Source organism: Dipteris shenzhenensis, chromosome 16 (genome assembly GCF_047967505.1).
Source record: "Dipteris shenzhenensis isolate YYH24624 ecotype China chromosome 16, Dip_SZ_1.0, whole genome shotgun sequence".
In the NCBI taxonomy this organism is placed as follows: Eukaryota; Viridiplantae; Streptophyta; class Polypodiopsida; order Gleicheniales; family Dipteridaceae; genus Dipteris; species Dipteris shenzhenensis.
Genome location: NC_141611.1, coordinates 45,171,769 through 45,187,673, shown reverse-complemented (window position 1 = coordinate 45,187,673; position 15,905 = coordinate 45,171,769). Strand labels below are relative to the sequence as shown.

Genomic DNA, 15,905 nt, shown 5'->3' with positions numbered 1-15,905 from the left:
TTTGTCCTTGAAATTATATGAAATCTCCAATTGGTTTGAGCTCAATTCACTTTATGGATGAATTTTCAAGTTAGTTTTGTTAAGAAGCTAAACTTTTATATTGGCATCGAAAGTTTGTATGCCCTAATAAAAATAAATGTTTGAAACATTAACCAAAATTTGAAACTTTTCTACAAAAACATTTAAAGTTTTGCCAAGATTTACACTTTTTCCTTCAAATTTCAAAAGAGAATAAATTTAAAAAATACTACATTCTACCAATATTGTGAAACTTGAAAAATTAGCTTGAAAACTTTTGCCAAGATTTTATATTAATATAAAAGCATAGCTTTGATAAAAACATCCATGATTCACTTTGTGTTTGAGAAGTTATGAATTTTCAATCAGCAGAGTCTGAGTAGTAAGGAGTTGCCTTTGTACAATCTATAGTCTCCCTAAAAATTTTGTAAGAGTATAATTTTGTATCCCTTCAAAAGGATGCTTTATATCCATTGACACACTCATAGGGGAGCATGATTATATGTAGATCTTTGAAGGAATTTTTGTAATACATGATAAATTTTTATACTTTCATATACATGTACATAGTTCAGCATATGACTTGGATGCGATCCATCTTTTTCTAATGATAACTTATAGCAAGGGAAAAAGGATCTAAAAGAAACCCATTTTGTCCCACTTTTTAAAAAGAATATACATATAGTGTTGGTATACATGGGTCGTGTACACATGTGGGTATTTGATACAGTATGTATCATCATTTATTTTACTAGAAATCGTATTAGATACTAACAATAATATTGATGATTTTTTCGATGTCTTTATTGATGTGTAACATTAGCACTCCCTTGAGAGACTTAGAGTTAAATTCTATAGGAACATTTCTTTACAAATTTTGTTAGTACATGCGTCCAAAAACGGCCAATATCTTGCAATGTTAGCACTCCCTTAAGAGACTTCAATGGTGAATTTGAAATTTTCCATATGTTTATACATTTAAAACATTTATTATACTATTTTTAAGAGGGGCTCACCACACCTAGCCAATGTTGCTATCCAATCAAGTTTGAAGTTCTGCACATTGTTGCGGCATTGTATACTTTCTTTTTTCTAGCTTTGCAATGCCACCCTGGGAGGTGCATTTAAAGGCTTGCTAGCACAACATTGCAATGCCCAAGCATTGTGATTAAGGGCCTTTTCCCACCTACCATTGTGTGATGTTAGTAAACTTAATATAACTATTCTAGTTATTGTAATGTTACTCTATTCCCACTAGTATCTTTTTTTGCATAAAATGGTATACATGTACATTGTGATATCATTCTTTGAGCTTACCATTACAATTGCTTTTCTTTTCAAGGGCTTTTAAATGAGTACCCATCTCGTATAGTCTCCAAGTGATCGACCTTCAAAAATATGAAAAAAGTACGTATCAAGAATCTTGGTGAATGTCATATTTCCACTGTCCACCTTTATATTAAACCCTTATTTTCTTATTTCACTTCAAAAAAAGGACCTTAAAGTACTTATTTGTGGAGGGGTAAATTTCCAAGCATCTTTAGCATGCCATATAAGAGATTTAACATAACTAACCCCCTTGGATCCAATGGGAATGCACACTTCTCTTAAAATCCTAACTAGTCCTTAACTGATAGTGGTAATAGACCCTAAGTAAAGTTTGGGAAAAAGAGAGCCTCCTTAGCATCGAACCAGTTAACATTACAAATTGGCCAATTGGGTTGTCAGCCCAATAGGAAACAAGGAATTAAAATTATTTTGATTTAAAACATTATTTGTCAAAGTACTCAATCAAGGATTTTTTGGTGCTTGGTGGATTGATCAATGCTTATGAAGACATGGTTTTTTTACTCCCATGTCATAAAGATTTCTTATATATGGTATACCAAGCAAAAAAAGGAGATATTAAGTGGTATATCCTTGGTCAACAAATTACCAAAATTTCCAAATAAAAGTAGGCGCTTTTAAATCTATTTAAATAGCTTAAGTAGATTTAAAGTGCATTTTGAGAATTAAGAAGTTTTTTAAAAATCCTAGATAAGACTTCACCTAGTTAAAATTTTAGATTTTTAGTTCCATTCAGTGTTCATAAAAACATTTTTTCTCAACAAATCATAAAACTTGGGATTTCAAGTTTTTAAATCTTGAGAATTTGAAGATTCTTAAATGAAACTATAACTAAATCGCTTGAAATTTTAGAGATTTTACAATCAAGAAAACATCTTTACAAAATCGAGAAAATATCTTAATGAAAATGTTACAAGATCATTGTATATAGTTTGTCTATTGGGAGTCAATTTTTCTCGTTGGAATTTCAAATTTGTAGGTTTGATTTCCATTTAATAACCTTTTTTGCAAGTTTTACAAAATAGACGTTGGAATTTGATTTCCATTTAATAACCTTTTTTGCAAGTTTTACAAAATCAACAAAATATTTTTTAGAAGTGAAAATGGAAACGTGGAAAACTCATTTGTATATGGTTTTGGAGATTTTCTCACTTTCTTTTAGTGTTGGGAGGGCCCAAGTCTTGCGAGGAGGCCCTCGAGGAGAGCCCCTCGAGAAATGCTCTCTTGAGAGGAGGCCCTCGAGGAGAGCTTCATTTAAGATAACAATGAGAGGAGAGGAGCCCCTCGAGAACGAGAATGCTCTCTTAGTTGAATTATTGCAACGAGATAAGGTTCCAAAGAGCTTTCGCTTCGTTGATTTCTTCTACAAGCAAGCTTACTTTCTTTCTTCTTCCTCGTTACTCGCTTCTTTCTTCTTCCTCATCACTGGCTATGGAGCAAGCTGCAAACATGGACAACCATCGTCTCCTTGAGATTGATCCGCAGCTTCAGATTGCTGCTGCGCTTCTGTTTGCAATGGCTTTCCTCGCTTTCGCCTTCCTTCGCAAACCACGCACCCGCTTCTTGCCTCCAGGCCCTCCCGCTTTGCCCTTCCTTGGTCACTTGCACCTTCTTGGACCCTTCCCCCACCAAGATTTACTCCGCCAATCCTCCCTCTATGGCCCCATCATGTTCCTTCGTCTCGGCTCCGTTGGAACTGTCGTTGCTTCCTCTGCCGCCATCGCCAGGGAGTTCCTCACAACGCACGATAGTGTCTTCGCTTCTCGCCCCTGCACGGGTTTGGCGACTAAGGTTTTCGGTTACAACGGCCGGAGTCTTACCTTTGCTCCCTACGGTCCCCGGTGGAGGAATCTGCGTAAGCTCTCTGTGCTTCAGCTCTTTAGTCCAACGCGGTTGGATTCTCTTAGACCGATCAGGGAGGATGCCATCGAATCCACACTTCGTTCTATTGTACAAGATTCAGAACAGGGGAAATTTGGGGAGGTGAGTGCGATACTGTCCACTTTGGCTACGAACATCATGACTATGATGACGTTTAGCGCAAAGTACGGAACAAACGATGTTACAGAGTATAGAGAATTGCTGAGCGAATCTTCAAATTTGATTGGAGCATTCATCATTGGAGATTACATTCCTTGTCTCAGATGGCTGGATTTGCAAGGCTATGAGCGAAGGATGAAATCTCATCACAAGAAACTGGATGCATTTTGCCAAAGGACTATTGAAGAGCACCGGAAGAAACGCAAGGAGAACGCAGAAAAATATACGGCGCCGGATTTTTTGGATATACTCTTACAGAATCAATCGAGTAACCCGGAGCAGCTTGATGACGATACAATCAAGGGCGTGATGATGGTATGCAGACGAAATCTACGGTCTTTTTTCTACAAGCCCATCGGTCGCTACCCATATAATTTCTCTTTTGTGCGCAGGACGTGATCGCAGCCGGAACGGACACATCCGCCGTGACATTGGAATGGGCGATGGCGGAGCTCATCCGGAATCCCTGGATCTTAGAGAAGGCACGAGCAGAGATCGATGCAGTGGTCGGCCGAGGGAGGCGAGTGAAGGAATCCGACATCGCGGAGATGAAATTTCTACAAGCGATAGTGATGGAAACGCTGCGGCTACACACAGTAGCGCCGCTACTGGTACCACACGAATCGACGGAGGAGTGCGATGTGGCGGGGTACCATATACCGAAGAATACGAGGCTATTGGTGAATGCGTGGGCGATAGCGAGGGATGGGGGGGTATGGGAAGCAGCGGAGGAGTTCGATCCGGGGAGGTTCATGGGCAGAAGCAAGAAGGAACTGGAAGTGGGGGTGGGAGGGCTGGAAGTTGGGCTGATTCCGTTCGGGGCGGGGAGGAGGAGCTGTCCAGCGTACTCGCTTGGGTTGTGCATGGTGCACACGACGCTGGCGACTTTGATTCAATGCTTCGATTGGGAGTTGCCACCTCGTGAGCAGCAGGAGCACCAGCTCGACATGAGCGAAGCCTGTGCTCTCGTCCTACGCAAAGCACACCCCTTGAAGCTCCTCTTCATTCCTCGCTTGCCCAAACACCTCATCGCTTCTTCTTCGTCCCCCCAGCTCCCTCAGTCTCCTCCATGAGCTCGCCTCTTACGGCCTCTTGATCCTTGACCGTTATTGGGCCTGATCTTTGCACCACCTTCTGGTTCTCCTTCCACGATAAGGATGCCTTTTCACCCGTTTGAGAGCTACTCCCTTGCCTGAAAGCTCCTGCGCTGCCTCATACGGCCCTTAATGTCATCGCTCCAGACTACAAATAGGCTTTCCTAGTTTTTCACATGATATGCTCTGCTCTTTAGTCTCCTACAGTACGTATGAAATTCGTTGGACTCTTCTCCTTTTCGTCCGAATCAACACCTAGTTAGTCTAAGATATACCTTATGGCAATTCAGTCCCAATGTAGAAGGCCATCCTTGCGGACTTCAGAGAAATTTGTGTATTATTCATGATGGAGTGAGTGAGATTTGTTAAGCGCTGTGTGTGAATCCTACGTGATAATTATATTCCGCTGCGCGTTAGGGAAGAGCTTGGATCAGCAAGCAAGCCTCTACACTTCTCCGGACAGAACCTATATAGTGAGATAGAGTGTTACCAACTGGTTTCTTTACAGAAATCCTAGAATTGCTCCTAGCTCTTAAGCTCCCAGAAACGTGAAACTGAGTCCAGGTCATCTGCATCCTCTCGTCCTTGTGGCTCCATGGTCCCTCCCCCCCTCGCATTGTCGCAACCAAATCAACCACACCTTCCTCCAAGGCTCATGCAAGTGGACTGTGCTCATGTCCCGCACCTGAAATCAACAATGCACAGAGAGAGAACACACCATGATCCATATTTCACCATTGTTTGCCTTTGCAGCAACAAGCCAGGTATCTCCCTGAAGTATCGATCATATCCATGTACAACTTTGAGCTGGTATTGGACGGGAGCCTTTCCCAAATTAAGGCAACACTCATGCAACACACACACATCTAGACAAATATGAACATCACAAAATACTTTGTAGATATTTCACCAAAAGGTCGGTTAATCTCTTAGAGAATACTCACCCACAAAAGACACCTCATGTGACATACAGCTGCAACAGGGTGCCAAAGTGCATACCTCAAATATGAGAAACGTTGAATCTAACTTTGTTTCTTATCCTCTATTTGTGGTGTCGCGTTTGGTAGAGCTTTGTGGCTCCAGTGAATGAGGAGGCTAGGGATGAAGAACCCTAAGTATAGGTAGGGGGTGGCTTGCCTCCGACGTGGGGCTGCTTTAAGCCAACTGGCCCCTTGCAAGCCTCACCAAAAGATGGCAGACCAGCCCTTTGTAGAGCTTGGCCATTTTGCTTTTCACGAGCTAGAGAGTGTCCCGAGGAGGAAGCTAGTCTATAGAAATACAAACAAATCTATAAGAAGACATGGAACATAAGGTGGCAGGAGGAGGTCACTTGTTCAAAGACTAGTTCCAAGCAATGCAGCATCAAGAAAAAGATGCAAAAGACAAAGTCAATAAGCAAAGTTTGAGTTAGCCCAACATGGGACCCTGAAGCATGCCCAACGGTCAAACACAAGCTGAAGATTGAGGCTAAGGAAGGAGTCCAGCTGCTTAAAATTTCCTTTGAGCATCTGAATCTAGAAGGTAAGAAAGCACGCAGCCTGGCTAAGGAGCAATTTTTGTCAAATGATGAGTTGGAAGAGAGCGGTTGGAAATGACCCCAAACATTTGGAATGACGAACATTTGGCAACAAAAAAGCCAAGGTTGGGCAAGTCCATACTAAAACATTGGAGCATGGCCATGGCTAGAACAAGTTGAATAATATTCATTAGGCTTGCCCGCAGCGTGGGAATCGTCCTTGGTAAAAATTGATTGACAGATTCAAGGTCGTGTTCAAAACTTCTCCAACGTTTCCATGAAATCTTGAAATATCTCCCACATTTTCTCTGTAACCTTAGGACTCTTTGATCAATTGCTCTCTCGGTGTCCCGTCGATTTCGCTAAAAATTAATAATTTGGGTGGTGAATTTCCACTGATCAGAACTAATGTTCAAGGTGTTCCTCGTTAAGCCAAGATGATATCCATTTCCTCCAAATCCGCTCTCTAAAACCTCAGCCAGTTGCTTCACACAATAAGACTAATCTACCGCTAGGGATTATGGATTGTGAAAGTGCTCACATGGGTGGCATCCATTACCAAGCCACACTCCAGAGCCTCTCAACAAGAGAACATCTAGTCGGACAAACCTGTAGCCGAAGTGGAGCTAAATCATATGGCACTCCATGTGAATTTCAGGAAAAGCACTCAGAACCTCCGTCTAAGGATGTCCCATATTCAAAAGGTAAGGTTGTTGCCTTTCTAGATGAAGATAGGTAAGCTTGTGACTAGTGTGAGATTTTTTAGGAAAGGATTTTACTTTTTTCTATTTGAAAGAGACAGAATGGCTTTCAATGCCTTCATCAAGGGCTATAAACCGAGTAGACCATTAGGAAATTTTGGTCCTATCGTTTCAATGCTAACAGACCAAGATCCACCTTTATACTTACTTGGGTTGAGCTTCCTAACCTCCCCTTTTCTTTACTTAACTAGGCTACAAATCTTTGTAGGGGTTTGGGTGATGTGGTGGATGTTGAGAAAGAGCAATTTATCAATCCTAGAGGATATCCTCAAGTGTGTGTGAAACTTGAAGTTGCTAAAGAGCTTCTTGACACTTTAGTAATTGTCAATAGGAATGGGAGCATTTATAAAGAGCAACCCTTAGTTTACAGAAACTTGCCCAAACCATGTTTTCTCTTGGGCATGTTTGCTCACATGGTTAAAAGCTTCCCTTTGAAGAGGAATAAGCCTAAACCTAGCAAGGAAACTTCCCTTCCCCTCACCCACCTAAAACTAGATGTTTGTAAAAGAAAACCACCGTCAAGCTAATAATGGAGAGGCTCCAAAAACCCTAAGAATAACAAGACACTCAACAAAAAATGTTTATGATGCTCTAATTGACCAGGAAACTAAGAAATGGATTCAAGATAATGAAATGGAGAAGAGGAAGCAAAACTTAGTTGGTCAAAGGACTTTGAAAATGTAGATGAGTCAAAAGAAGAACTTCCAACTCCTAATGTTGTAGTTGAGAAGGATTTCTCTCTTCAAGAAAAACCCCAAGCAACGGTGCAAAACAAAAGAAGGTTGTCTCAAGTAAAAGTCAAAACATTTTTTGCAAAGGCCCTACCGCCAAGGATAAAAAGGGGAAAAGAAAACATGGTAAGTAGCTCTATCTCTTTCCTCACAATGAATGTGTGTAAGTTCACTGACCCCACTAGATGTTAGGAACTTTCTGGTTGGCTTAAGGCTAGAGAAAGCTAATTCTCTATGTATAACTTTTCTTGCTTTGCAAGAAGTTAAGGTCACAGAGGACACACTTGAACAAAGGCTCAGGACAATAATCAAAAGAAGGATTTGGCTCTTTACCTTCCATGAAGAAGGCACAGGGGGCACTACATGGGGGGTGCTATCACATTACAAAGAAGGTATATGTAACTTTCAACAAGAGAGTGAGAAAACATGAGTTTCTAAGTGTAGGATTAGAGATACCTCTTTCACCATAGCTTCTATTTATGCTCCTACTGGAGCACAAGCTAGGAGAAGATGTGGGACTCTCTTAACCTCTTAGGCAATAATAGTAGTTTACTTCAGGACTTTAATATGGTGGAAAGCCTATAAGATAGATGGTTAAATAAAGGTTCTATTTTGAGAGGCTCGAAATTGCAAATCTCGGAGGACCTCAAAGAGAACCTACAACTGTTTGACATAGGTCAAACACGAGTGTATACTTTGGTGTAGTAGGTAGATTGGGGATTTGAGAAGAGAAGCTAGATTGGATAGAGTGTACATCTCTTAAGGTGTACTTGATTGGTCCTTAGAGCTCAAAAGTAGGGTAATTTCTTCTTTAACTCATTCAAACCACAAATTTGTTTTTACATTGCCTAACATAGGTCAAACACGAATGTATACTTTGGTGTAGCAGGTAGATTGGGGATTTGAGAAGAGAAGCTAGATTGGATAGAGTGTACATCTCTTAAGGTGTACTTGATTGGTCCTTAGAGCTCAAAAGTAGGGCAATTTCTTCTTTAACTCATTCAAACCACAAACTTGTTTTTACATTGGCTGATTTTGGATTTGGAGAGAGGGGTACTTCATGGTTCAAAGCAAACCCTTCACTTTCCTAGCTATAGATTGTGCGATAGGAGATTAATATGATGTGGAATATGATCTTTACAATAGGATGTGCACGGATAAGAGCCAAAAGAAAGCAATAAAGCTTTGCAATTTCTGTGTACATGATTTTTGCTAGGGATAAAGTGGACGATCGAAAGATGTCACAACTCTTTCTGTTGAAAAGATCAATCAAACATGCTATCTTTTATCCCCTTTTTTATTTGCAATAGCTGTTGCAGATTCTCTAGGATAATTGATACAAGACCAAGGTGACAATGGTTCTCTCACAGGAATTGAGTTGCCCTTCGGTAAGCACTTGGTGAATCAATAGTTTGCTAATGACACAAGCCTTACACTCATTAACACCCCACTGACTATAGAGAGATCTATGCTTGGCCTTGATATATTTTGTTTGGCTTCTAGATCTAAAATAAATATAAATGCAAAGATAGGATATGCAGTATTGTCAGGTAAGGAATGGGATTAATTAAGATGAATTGGATTCAAAATAATTCCACATGGACATATTTTCAGATTGCTGGAAATACCTAGGGGCTTAAGTGTCATCATGAAAGAAAGGTGGGATTGGTTTCTGAATAGACTTAAAGGAAATCTAGATAGGTGGAGAGGTTTTCAATTTGGCTGCAAGAAGGGTTGTGTTAAATCACTGCATTTACCCCATTTTTATATTTTACTTATCTTGTTGGTGCCCCTCTAAAACAAGACTTGAGAAATTCATAAGGATTTGAAGATCCTTCTTGTGGGGAGGAAGTGACACTAAAAGAAGAATATCCAATGTACGATGGTCTTCTTGTGCAAGACCAAAAGCTAAAGGAGGTCTTGGGTTGTGTGGTGACTCATGTGTCATGGGGATCTTGGGGGAATTCCGAGCGCACTCTCCTCCTCTGACTCCTTCTGGGAGCAATGCAAGCATGAACTGTCCCCTCAATTGTCAAGCTCAAGATTTTTGGATTGTCACAATGTGTTTTTGAGAGAGAGAGAGAGAGAGGGGGGGGGGGGGGGAGATGGGAGAAGAGAAGGGGAAATGAAGTGGGATAGAGTGGAAAACACAATAGCACTAGAATGGAAGTAAGAGAGAACTCAAACACTTGGAGAGAAAGAGAGAGCTCTATTTCCAATCTTGTGCAAACAACAATGAAGACCAAAGTCAAACGTTTGCCTTTTATATATTCTGCCTTTTGAAGTTAAGGCCAACCCTATTCTTTCTAACCTCTCTTCCTCTCTCTTTTTTTAAGCACTTTGGCCCATATGACTCCAAGGCATATCTTGTATCATCTGCCTCTCATCCTCTCTTACTTCTCTACTCTGCATAAAATTAACGTGGCAGTTGGGTCTTCATTACCCAGAGTTGCGAAATCCTATGTGTTCTCTACAAACTCCTCTTCCTCTAAGCTATCTTCCACCGGTGTTGCACTCGTGGCTACATTCTTTTCTTTTCTTACTTCCCTCCATTGGACTTTCTTTTTCGTGTGCCTTGGTTTTAGGTTTTGCTTCAGGAGCTTCTATTTTAGTAGCTTGCACAGTCTGTGGGGGGGAGCTAGTTCCTCTCTACTTTCTTTTCTATGGCTATTATTGGACAGGTCCTTGATGAAATGTCCGCCCAGTCCACACAGAAAGTAGGAATTGGGAATATGCTTGTAGAAGATCTTTTGTATCATTTCCTCTTCGTCGCCATCCAACATGTGAATGGTGTTAGGAGGCTCTATAGCTATCAAGACACATGCTTGAGGGTTACCTCTCAGACTTATGAATCTTTTAGTTTCCAAACCCAAAAACTGACCTAGAGGTGCACACAGGACCTCTACTTGCGGAAAGAGAGAAAGAGGTAGATCGGGGAACTCTTCCCAGATTGGGGCTTTGGAAGGTGGTGGTGCATCAGGGTTAAACGATGGATCCCACATCTGGACAGACAAGGGTTGACTTCTAATTGTCCAAGTGCCCTTTTGGACTACCTCTGATGCCATCTCCGGCTTCTCAAATAGGAAAATAATATACCCATTCCTGAGGAAACAAACACTAGTGAAGTTGAGACCTTTGCGCAACCAAAAATTCCTAACCCAGCCTTCTAGGAACATCACCAGTGGTTGAGGGCCATGAATGTATCCCACAGCTGCACATGATCAAAGCCACTTAGTGGCTTCGTTTAGAATACCGTTATGGACCTTGACTGTTGGGATCTTACCTTTGATAGTGCCATTATCTGTTCGAGCCCTTTTAGGATCTCTAGCTCCTGCTTCTACTAAGGTGTTCATAGCAGGTTCGTGGAAGATCTTTCTGGTTGTTGGCATGAGCTATTCCCATGCCGATCGTTTAGGGGTCACCAGGGCTTTAAACAAACTTCTACCGCCTCCTAGGACGGCACCCACATAGGTCCCTCACTGCATCTCTGGCACAGTCTTCCCTTTCTTAGCCTGCTGCACATAATGTTGGATTGGGGCTCCATGAGTCGGGTGCTTCAGAGTTTGGGCCGCAAAAGATATAGCTTTCGTGTTCTGTAAATTCTACTCGTATCCTGCTAGAAGAATGAAAAACTGTCTTGCGAGGATCTAAAATCCGCTAGCAATCTTCTGAGACCCTTGTCAGCTATGCCTTTTTGAAAGCTTTGCATGTTCTTTTCTTCCAAGTGTAAGGTAAAATAGAGGACATAAAGTTTGAGGGTCAAAAAATCATGTTGACCTTATTGAAGTCCAAGGGCAATAAAGGTTCCAATGATCAAAATGCATTGTAATGGTCAAGAGATACCGGGACATTGTTGTATGGGGGATCAGGTGTACATATCCTCCCACAAAGTATGTATGGAAAGATGGGGTTGACAGAGTTGGATCAAAGATAGGTCCAATAAATTGGAATTGGCCAAAATCAAGGAATCATCATTCAAGGAATGCCATTTAAGGTGAACTTTGTAGCACTATAGATGGAAAAGGGAGACTTTTCATATCCCATGCTGCTTGGGAAACCATGGTTTATAATAGCCAAGTTTGATCGATCCACCATCTTGTCTCATGAAAGCTCCTGCATGTCTAGATCCTATGTGATGTTAGTGTTCATCTCATGATTGGTCCTTGCCCTAGGGGAACCTAGTTCTTTGCTAGTGGCTCGCTAGTGGAGTCACTATCTTTGGTGGCTACAGAAGGGAAAGCTTGAGAAGTGGCGGCAACCCTATCTCCTCCGCCATTGCTAGTGGAGGCCATCCCTCCTCTTTGTGCTTCCTATCCACATTTTCCCTACCATGCTTCTGTTGAATTTCTTGAAAGAAGACATGGAAGGGGAAGTCCCCTACAGATAACCATAGTTGCCTTCTTCTAGTTCTAGCATTCTCAACCCTTTCCAATTCCCACACATTTAAGGCATCCTCCAATTACACCACTAGAGTTGCAAGAACAAGATCCTTCAAATGAAGTTTTAGGGCTACATGGAATGACTCTTTGAGGTTCATCATATCTCTGATAGTCTTTAGTCTCGAGGCTCTATACTGTCTATCCCATGTAGTGAAATTCATCCATCTCCTTGAAATTGATTCACAAAACACCTTGTTGTTCAAGTGCCCCTTATGAAACTCAAATGATAAATACTAGCACCTCCCCCTTGTCAATGGAAGGAGAAATACCATTTCATAGGAACATGATTGGACACACCAAAAGCATAATGTATGTACTTACCTCCATTGGTGCTATCATTTATTGCCTCTCCCCCAAGGAACATGATTAGACACACTAGAAGCACTTCATAGGAACATGATTAGGCACACCAGAAGCACTTCATAGGAACATGATTAGACACACCACTAATTCATAGGAACATGATTAGACACACTTCATAAGAAGATGATTAGACACACCAAAAGCATAGATATAATTACATCCACTGGCGCTATCATCCACTACCTCTCCCCCAAGGCATAGAACTTGTTGATTCTACCAGCACAGACCTCAAACCCTTTCCTCTTACTGTTCCAAGAATGCCACTCAAACCATCTCAATAAGTCGGCACAATCCACCAAGTCCCAGGCGAGGCTCAAGGCCTCCCATTCCTTGAAATCTAAAGAGTACAAACTTCTCTTGGCATGAAACATATTTGAGGCCCTCTCTATCATGTTCAAATCTCCCCCAAGTAACCAATTACCTCCTGACATCCTGTCCTTTAAGAGATTCCAACAATTCTTAACTCAATACTTGGAGCCATTTGGGGCATAAAGACATAATACATTAAATACAAAACTCAAAAGGGAAATTTGTATAGCCAAGAGATGTCTCTCATTGTCGTTGAACAACTCCTTGAGATTAATAGGGCTAATCATCAACCCCACTATGCCTCCTTTCCCTCTCCACGGGCAGTTACAAAAACCTTAAGTCCCATTTTTCTTTATGCAAAAAAAAAAATCCATTTTTCTAACCTTGCAAATCATTAACTAGTTTCCACTTTGCAACTACTTGGTAGTCTCTAACAGATATTTTGTAGTACAGTCTCCTTTACCCAAAGAATAATGTTGGAAAAGACATATCTTCACAAAATGTGCCCTTTAATAAACTAAGTGGCGACTAGCCTTCCTATGGTACAATATGGAAGCAGAGGGTCATTGCGGTATATAACTTGCTATGACGTATATAATGAATGCACCAATGTGTCTATCCCTAAAGCATCACTGGGATCATCATCGACATCAAGTGAGATTGTTTCTTGGTTAGTTAAAGTGCAATGATATGGTCAACCCCTCCATTGTTTAGAAATATGTCACTATTGATGTAGAGTGGTGTCCATACAAGGTCATGGAGTGCTTTCATTCTTAGTACTGATTGGATGACTCCACTCATGTAATAATGTTTATACATGAGTCTTCGTTTGATTCCAGCTAGTAATGACGTTTTGTCATCCAAAAATCTTGGCAAGACTTGTTGCACCTGCTCCACATATGCCATGACATTAATGACACTATAATGTAAGCCATATTGTTCTTCATAAGTGGGCTCTTGAATTTGCACAAATGGAATTTGCATAAGCTTTGATAGCATTAAGTTTTTGAATGGATTTGATTGGTGGATTCATCTTGAATATCGAGTTTCAAAGTGGCACACACTTCCTGCATGTGACTATTTTTTGTGCATCGGAAGCTCTATTGGCTATATCAAATATAGAATCAAAAGTTGTAACGCCATTGTCTTTAGTGATTGTAGCTGTCTTGAACATTAGACTATCACACCAACAAGATGGATTTGAAGGTGTATATAGTGAATTTGAACGTGTATTAGTGATGCTTTCAAGTACTTGAGGGGTCTCACTCTAGTTTTTTAAGATGGCCCTTCGTATTGCTCAGCTCCTGGAAGTGCAACTTTGATTTGTTTTCCCTTTTGCCATAGCCTATAGGACTTATTTTGAATTTGTTGGCCCGTTAGTGTTGTCATAGGAAACAATGCTTTGAATTGAGGCACAAGCATGCACTCAGTTGTTTCTCCACTAGCTTCAACAAGAGCTTAAATGAGGATTGCTCTTTTGCAAGCCAATGTGCCTATTTGTTGCTTGTCTCGGCAATGCTCTAGAGCATATTTTATTGCTATGATATCCTTTGCTTCACTTGTGATAGTGTAGGTTACACTATTAGCTCTTTGAAGTTCATTGTAGGTTATGATTGCTAGGCTCATTACATGAATGATGCGACAACACTTCTGACATGGTAAATCAACATCTTTGAGTTTGAGATTCATCCCAATAAAAGTAAAAGTCTTTGTGCAAATCTAGATCTATGAAGGACTCTAGTACCTTTTGAGAGAATGAATGCCAAAATGTGTCGATTTATCTTTGCCAAGTTCAAACCCTACTAGCATTCTTGATTGTACCACTAATTGGATCCTCGTTTGCAGACAACTCATTGTTTGTCAGTATGCCGTCACAAGAAATAGATCTCTATTCATAGGAAATAGTTGCCAAAAGGAAGAGTTTATTTGCAAAGCAACAATGTGTTTAAGAGTCAACATTTTGGAAGGATAGCTTAATGTTAACTGTGGAAGTGATTGGCTCAAAGATACATAGAATAAGATTTGTTGAACATGTTTCACAACTTCCTCATAGCACATGATATGTTGTTTGGAAGTTATTCATTCCAAATAGAATTCTTCTATATGGAGTTTGAGATGTGCTACTTTATTTCTCTTTCTAAAACTTCATGATACAAATTCAATTAGCTAGATAAGTCCAAATTTCAAGAAGAAATCTACAAATGGACCATGCTATTGTTAGAATTCAGACTAACAAACTCAAAAGCTTTCTAATGTTTACATATTCTCCCTAGCCTTAGGGAATAGCAATGATTTGTGCACTCTAAAGAAACAACACAACTTCACAAGAACATTCAAATATTGTGCATGCTTTTCCGTTGAAAATTAGCAATTTAAACCTTAGAGTTTAGTAGCTCAAAGCATGGGCTAACTAAATAAAATTTTACAACTATAGCAAAGATTATGGAGCAAATAAAGTTAGGCAATCTTTTTTATGATTCCATCAATGATTAGAGCTATTCTAGAATTGACACCATGATTTCTATAGCAAGAGCAATGAGCAGCACTAGTTTCCATTAAAGAGAGCAAATGCGCATTCTGGAAGGATTTTGGATCACTATTGGAGAGCAGTAAATAGAAGAAGGTTTAACTAAGGAGATTACTTACATCACGCATCCCCAGTCTTTTTGAACATCCATGAAGTGCTCAACCTCAACTCTCAAATCACATGATTTGAAGCTTTTCTATTCAAAAAACAATAGAGTTACGAAAATAAAATCAAGGTGATGCTTAAATCATTTGAGATTAAACATCATCAAAAATCAACAAAATCTTTATGGCTATTCTAACAATAGCCCAAAATGTAATAAAATGTTTAGAGCTATTCTTCAACAAACAATAGCTCAAGAAAAGTTGAAATACATCCATTTCAAAAAATAATAGCTGAGAGAGTAATGACTCTAAAAAGGTTTCACTAGATTGATTTCAAAGATTGATTACAAAATGTTTCAAATATATTGGTACCAAAAAATACCAAGTAACATGTGAGAGAGGAATCACTTAGGAAAAACTTCCATGTATTGACCTCCAAAACTGATTACAAAACGTCTTATCTTCCCTAAGCACAAGCAAGCAAAATACACACCTCCATTTCTTCAAAGCAAATGCGCTTTGATGTCATCTAATGGTGTTCACTTTTTGCAACATCCGAAAGTGCTTTCTAGACTGTAAAGAGCATAATTGAACCCGTAGAGCAAATATCAATAGGATTTGTAAGCCAAAAGTATTTGTCATTTGTTTGTAAAGGA

At 40.1% G+C, this 15,905-nt stretch overlaps 1 protein-coding gene across 2 annotated transcripts; it reads left to right on the top strand.

The window, feature by feature from the left end:
• The first annotated feature begins 2,645 nt into the window (after positions 1 to 2,645).
• LOC147893030 (flavonoid 3'-monooxygenase CYP75B137-like) lies at positions 2,646 to 5,042 on the top strand. Of its 2 annotated transcripts, XM_087387156.1 has the most exons (3): positions 2,886 to 3,348; positions 3,510 to 3,720; positions 3,798 to 5,042. In XM_087387156.1, the coding sequence occupies exons 1-3, from the start codon at positions 3,023 to 3,025 to the stop codon at positions 4,476 to 4,478; spliced, it is 1,218 nt and encodes a 405-aa protein (XP_087243282.1). In that variant the 5' UTR covers positions 2,886 to 3,022; the 3' UTR covers positions 4,479 to 5,042. The 2 variants fall into 2 exon arrangements, with proteins under 2 accessions (XP_087243281.1, XP_087243282.1); XM_087387155.1 differs by having other exon boundaries at positions 2,646 to 3,720; positions 3,798 to 5,039.
• The last annotated feature ends 10,863 nt before the right edge of the window (positions 5,043 to 15,905 follow it).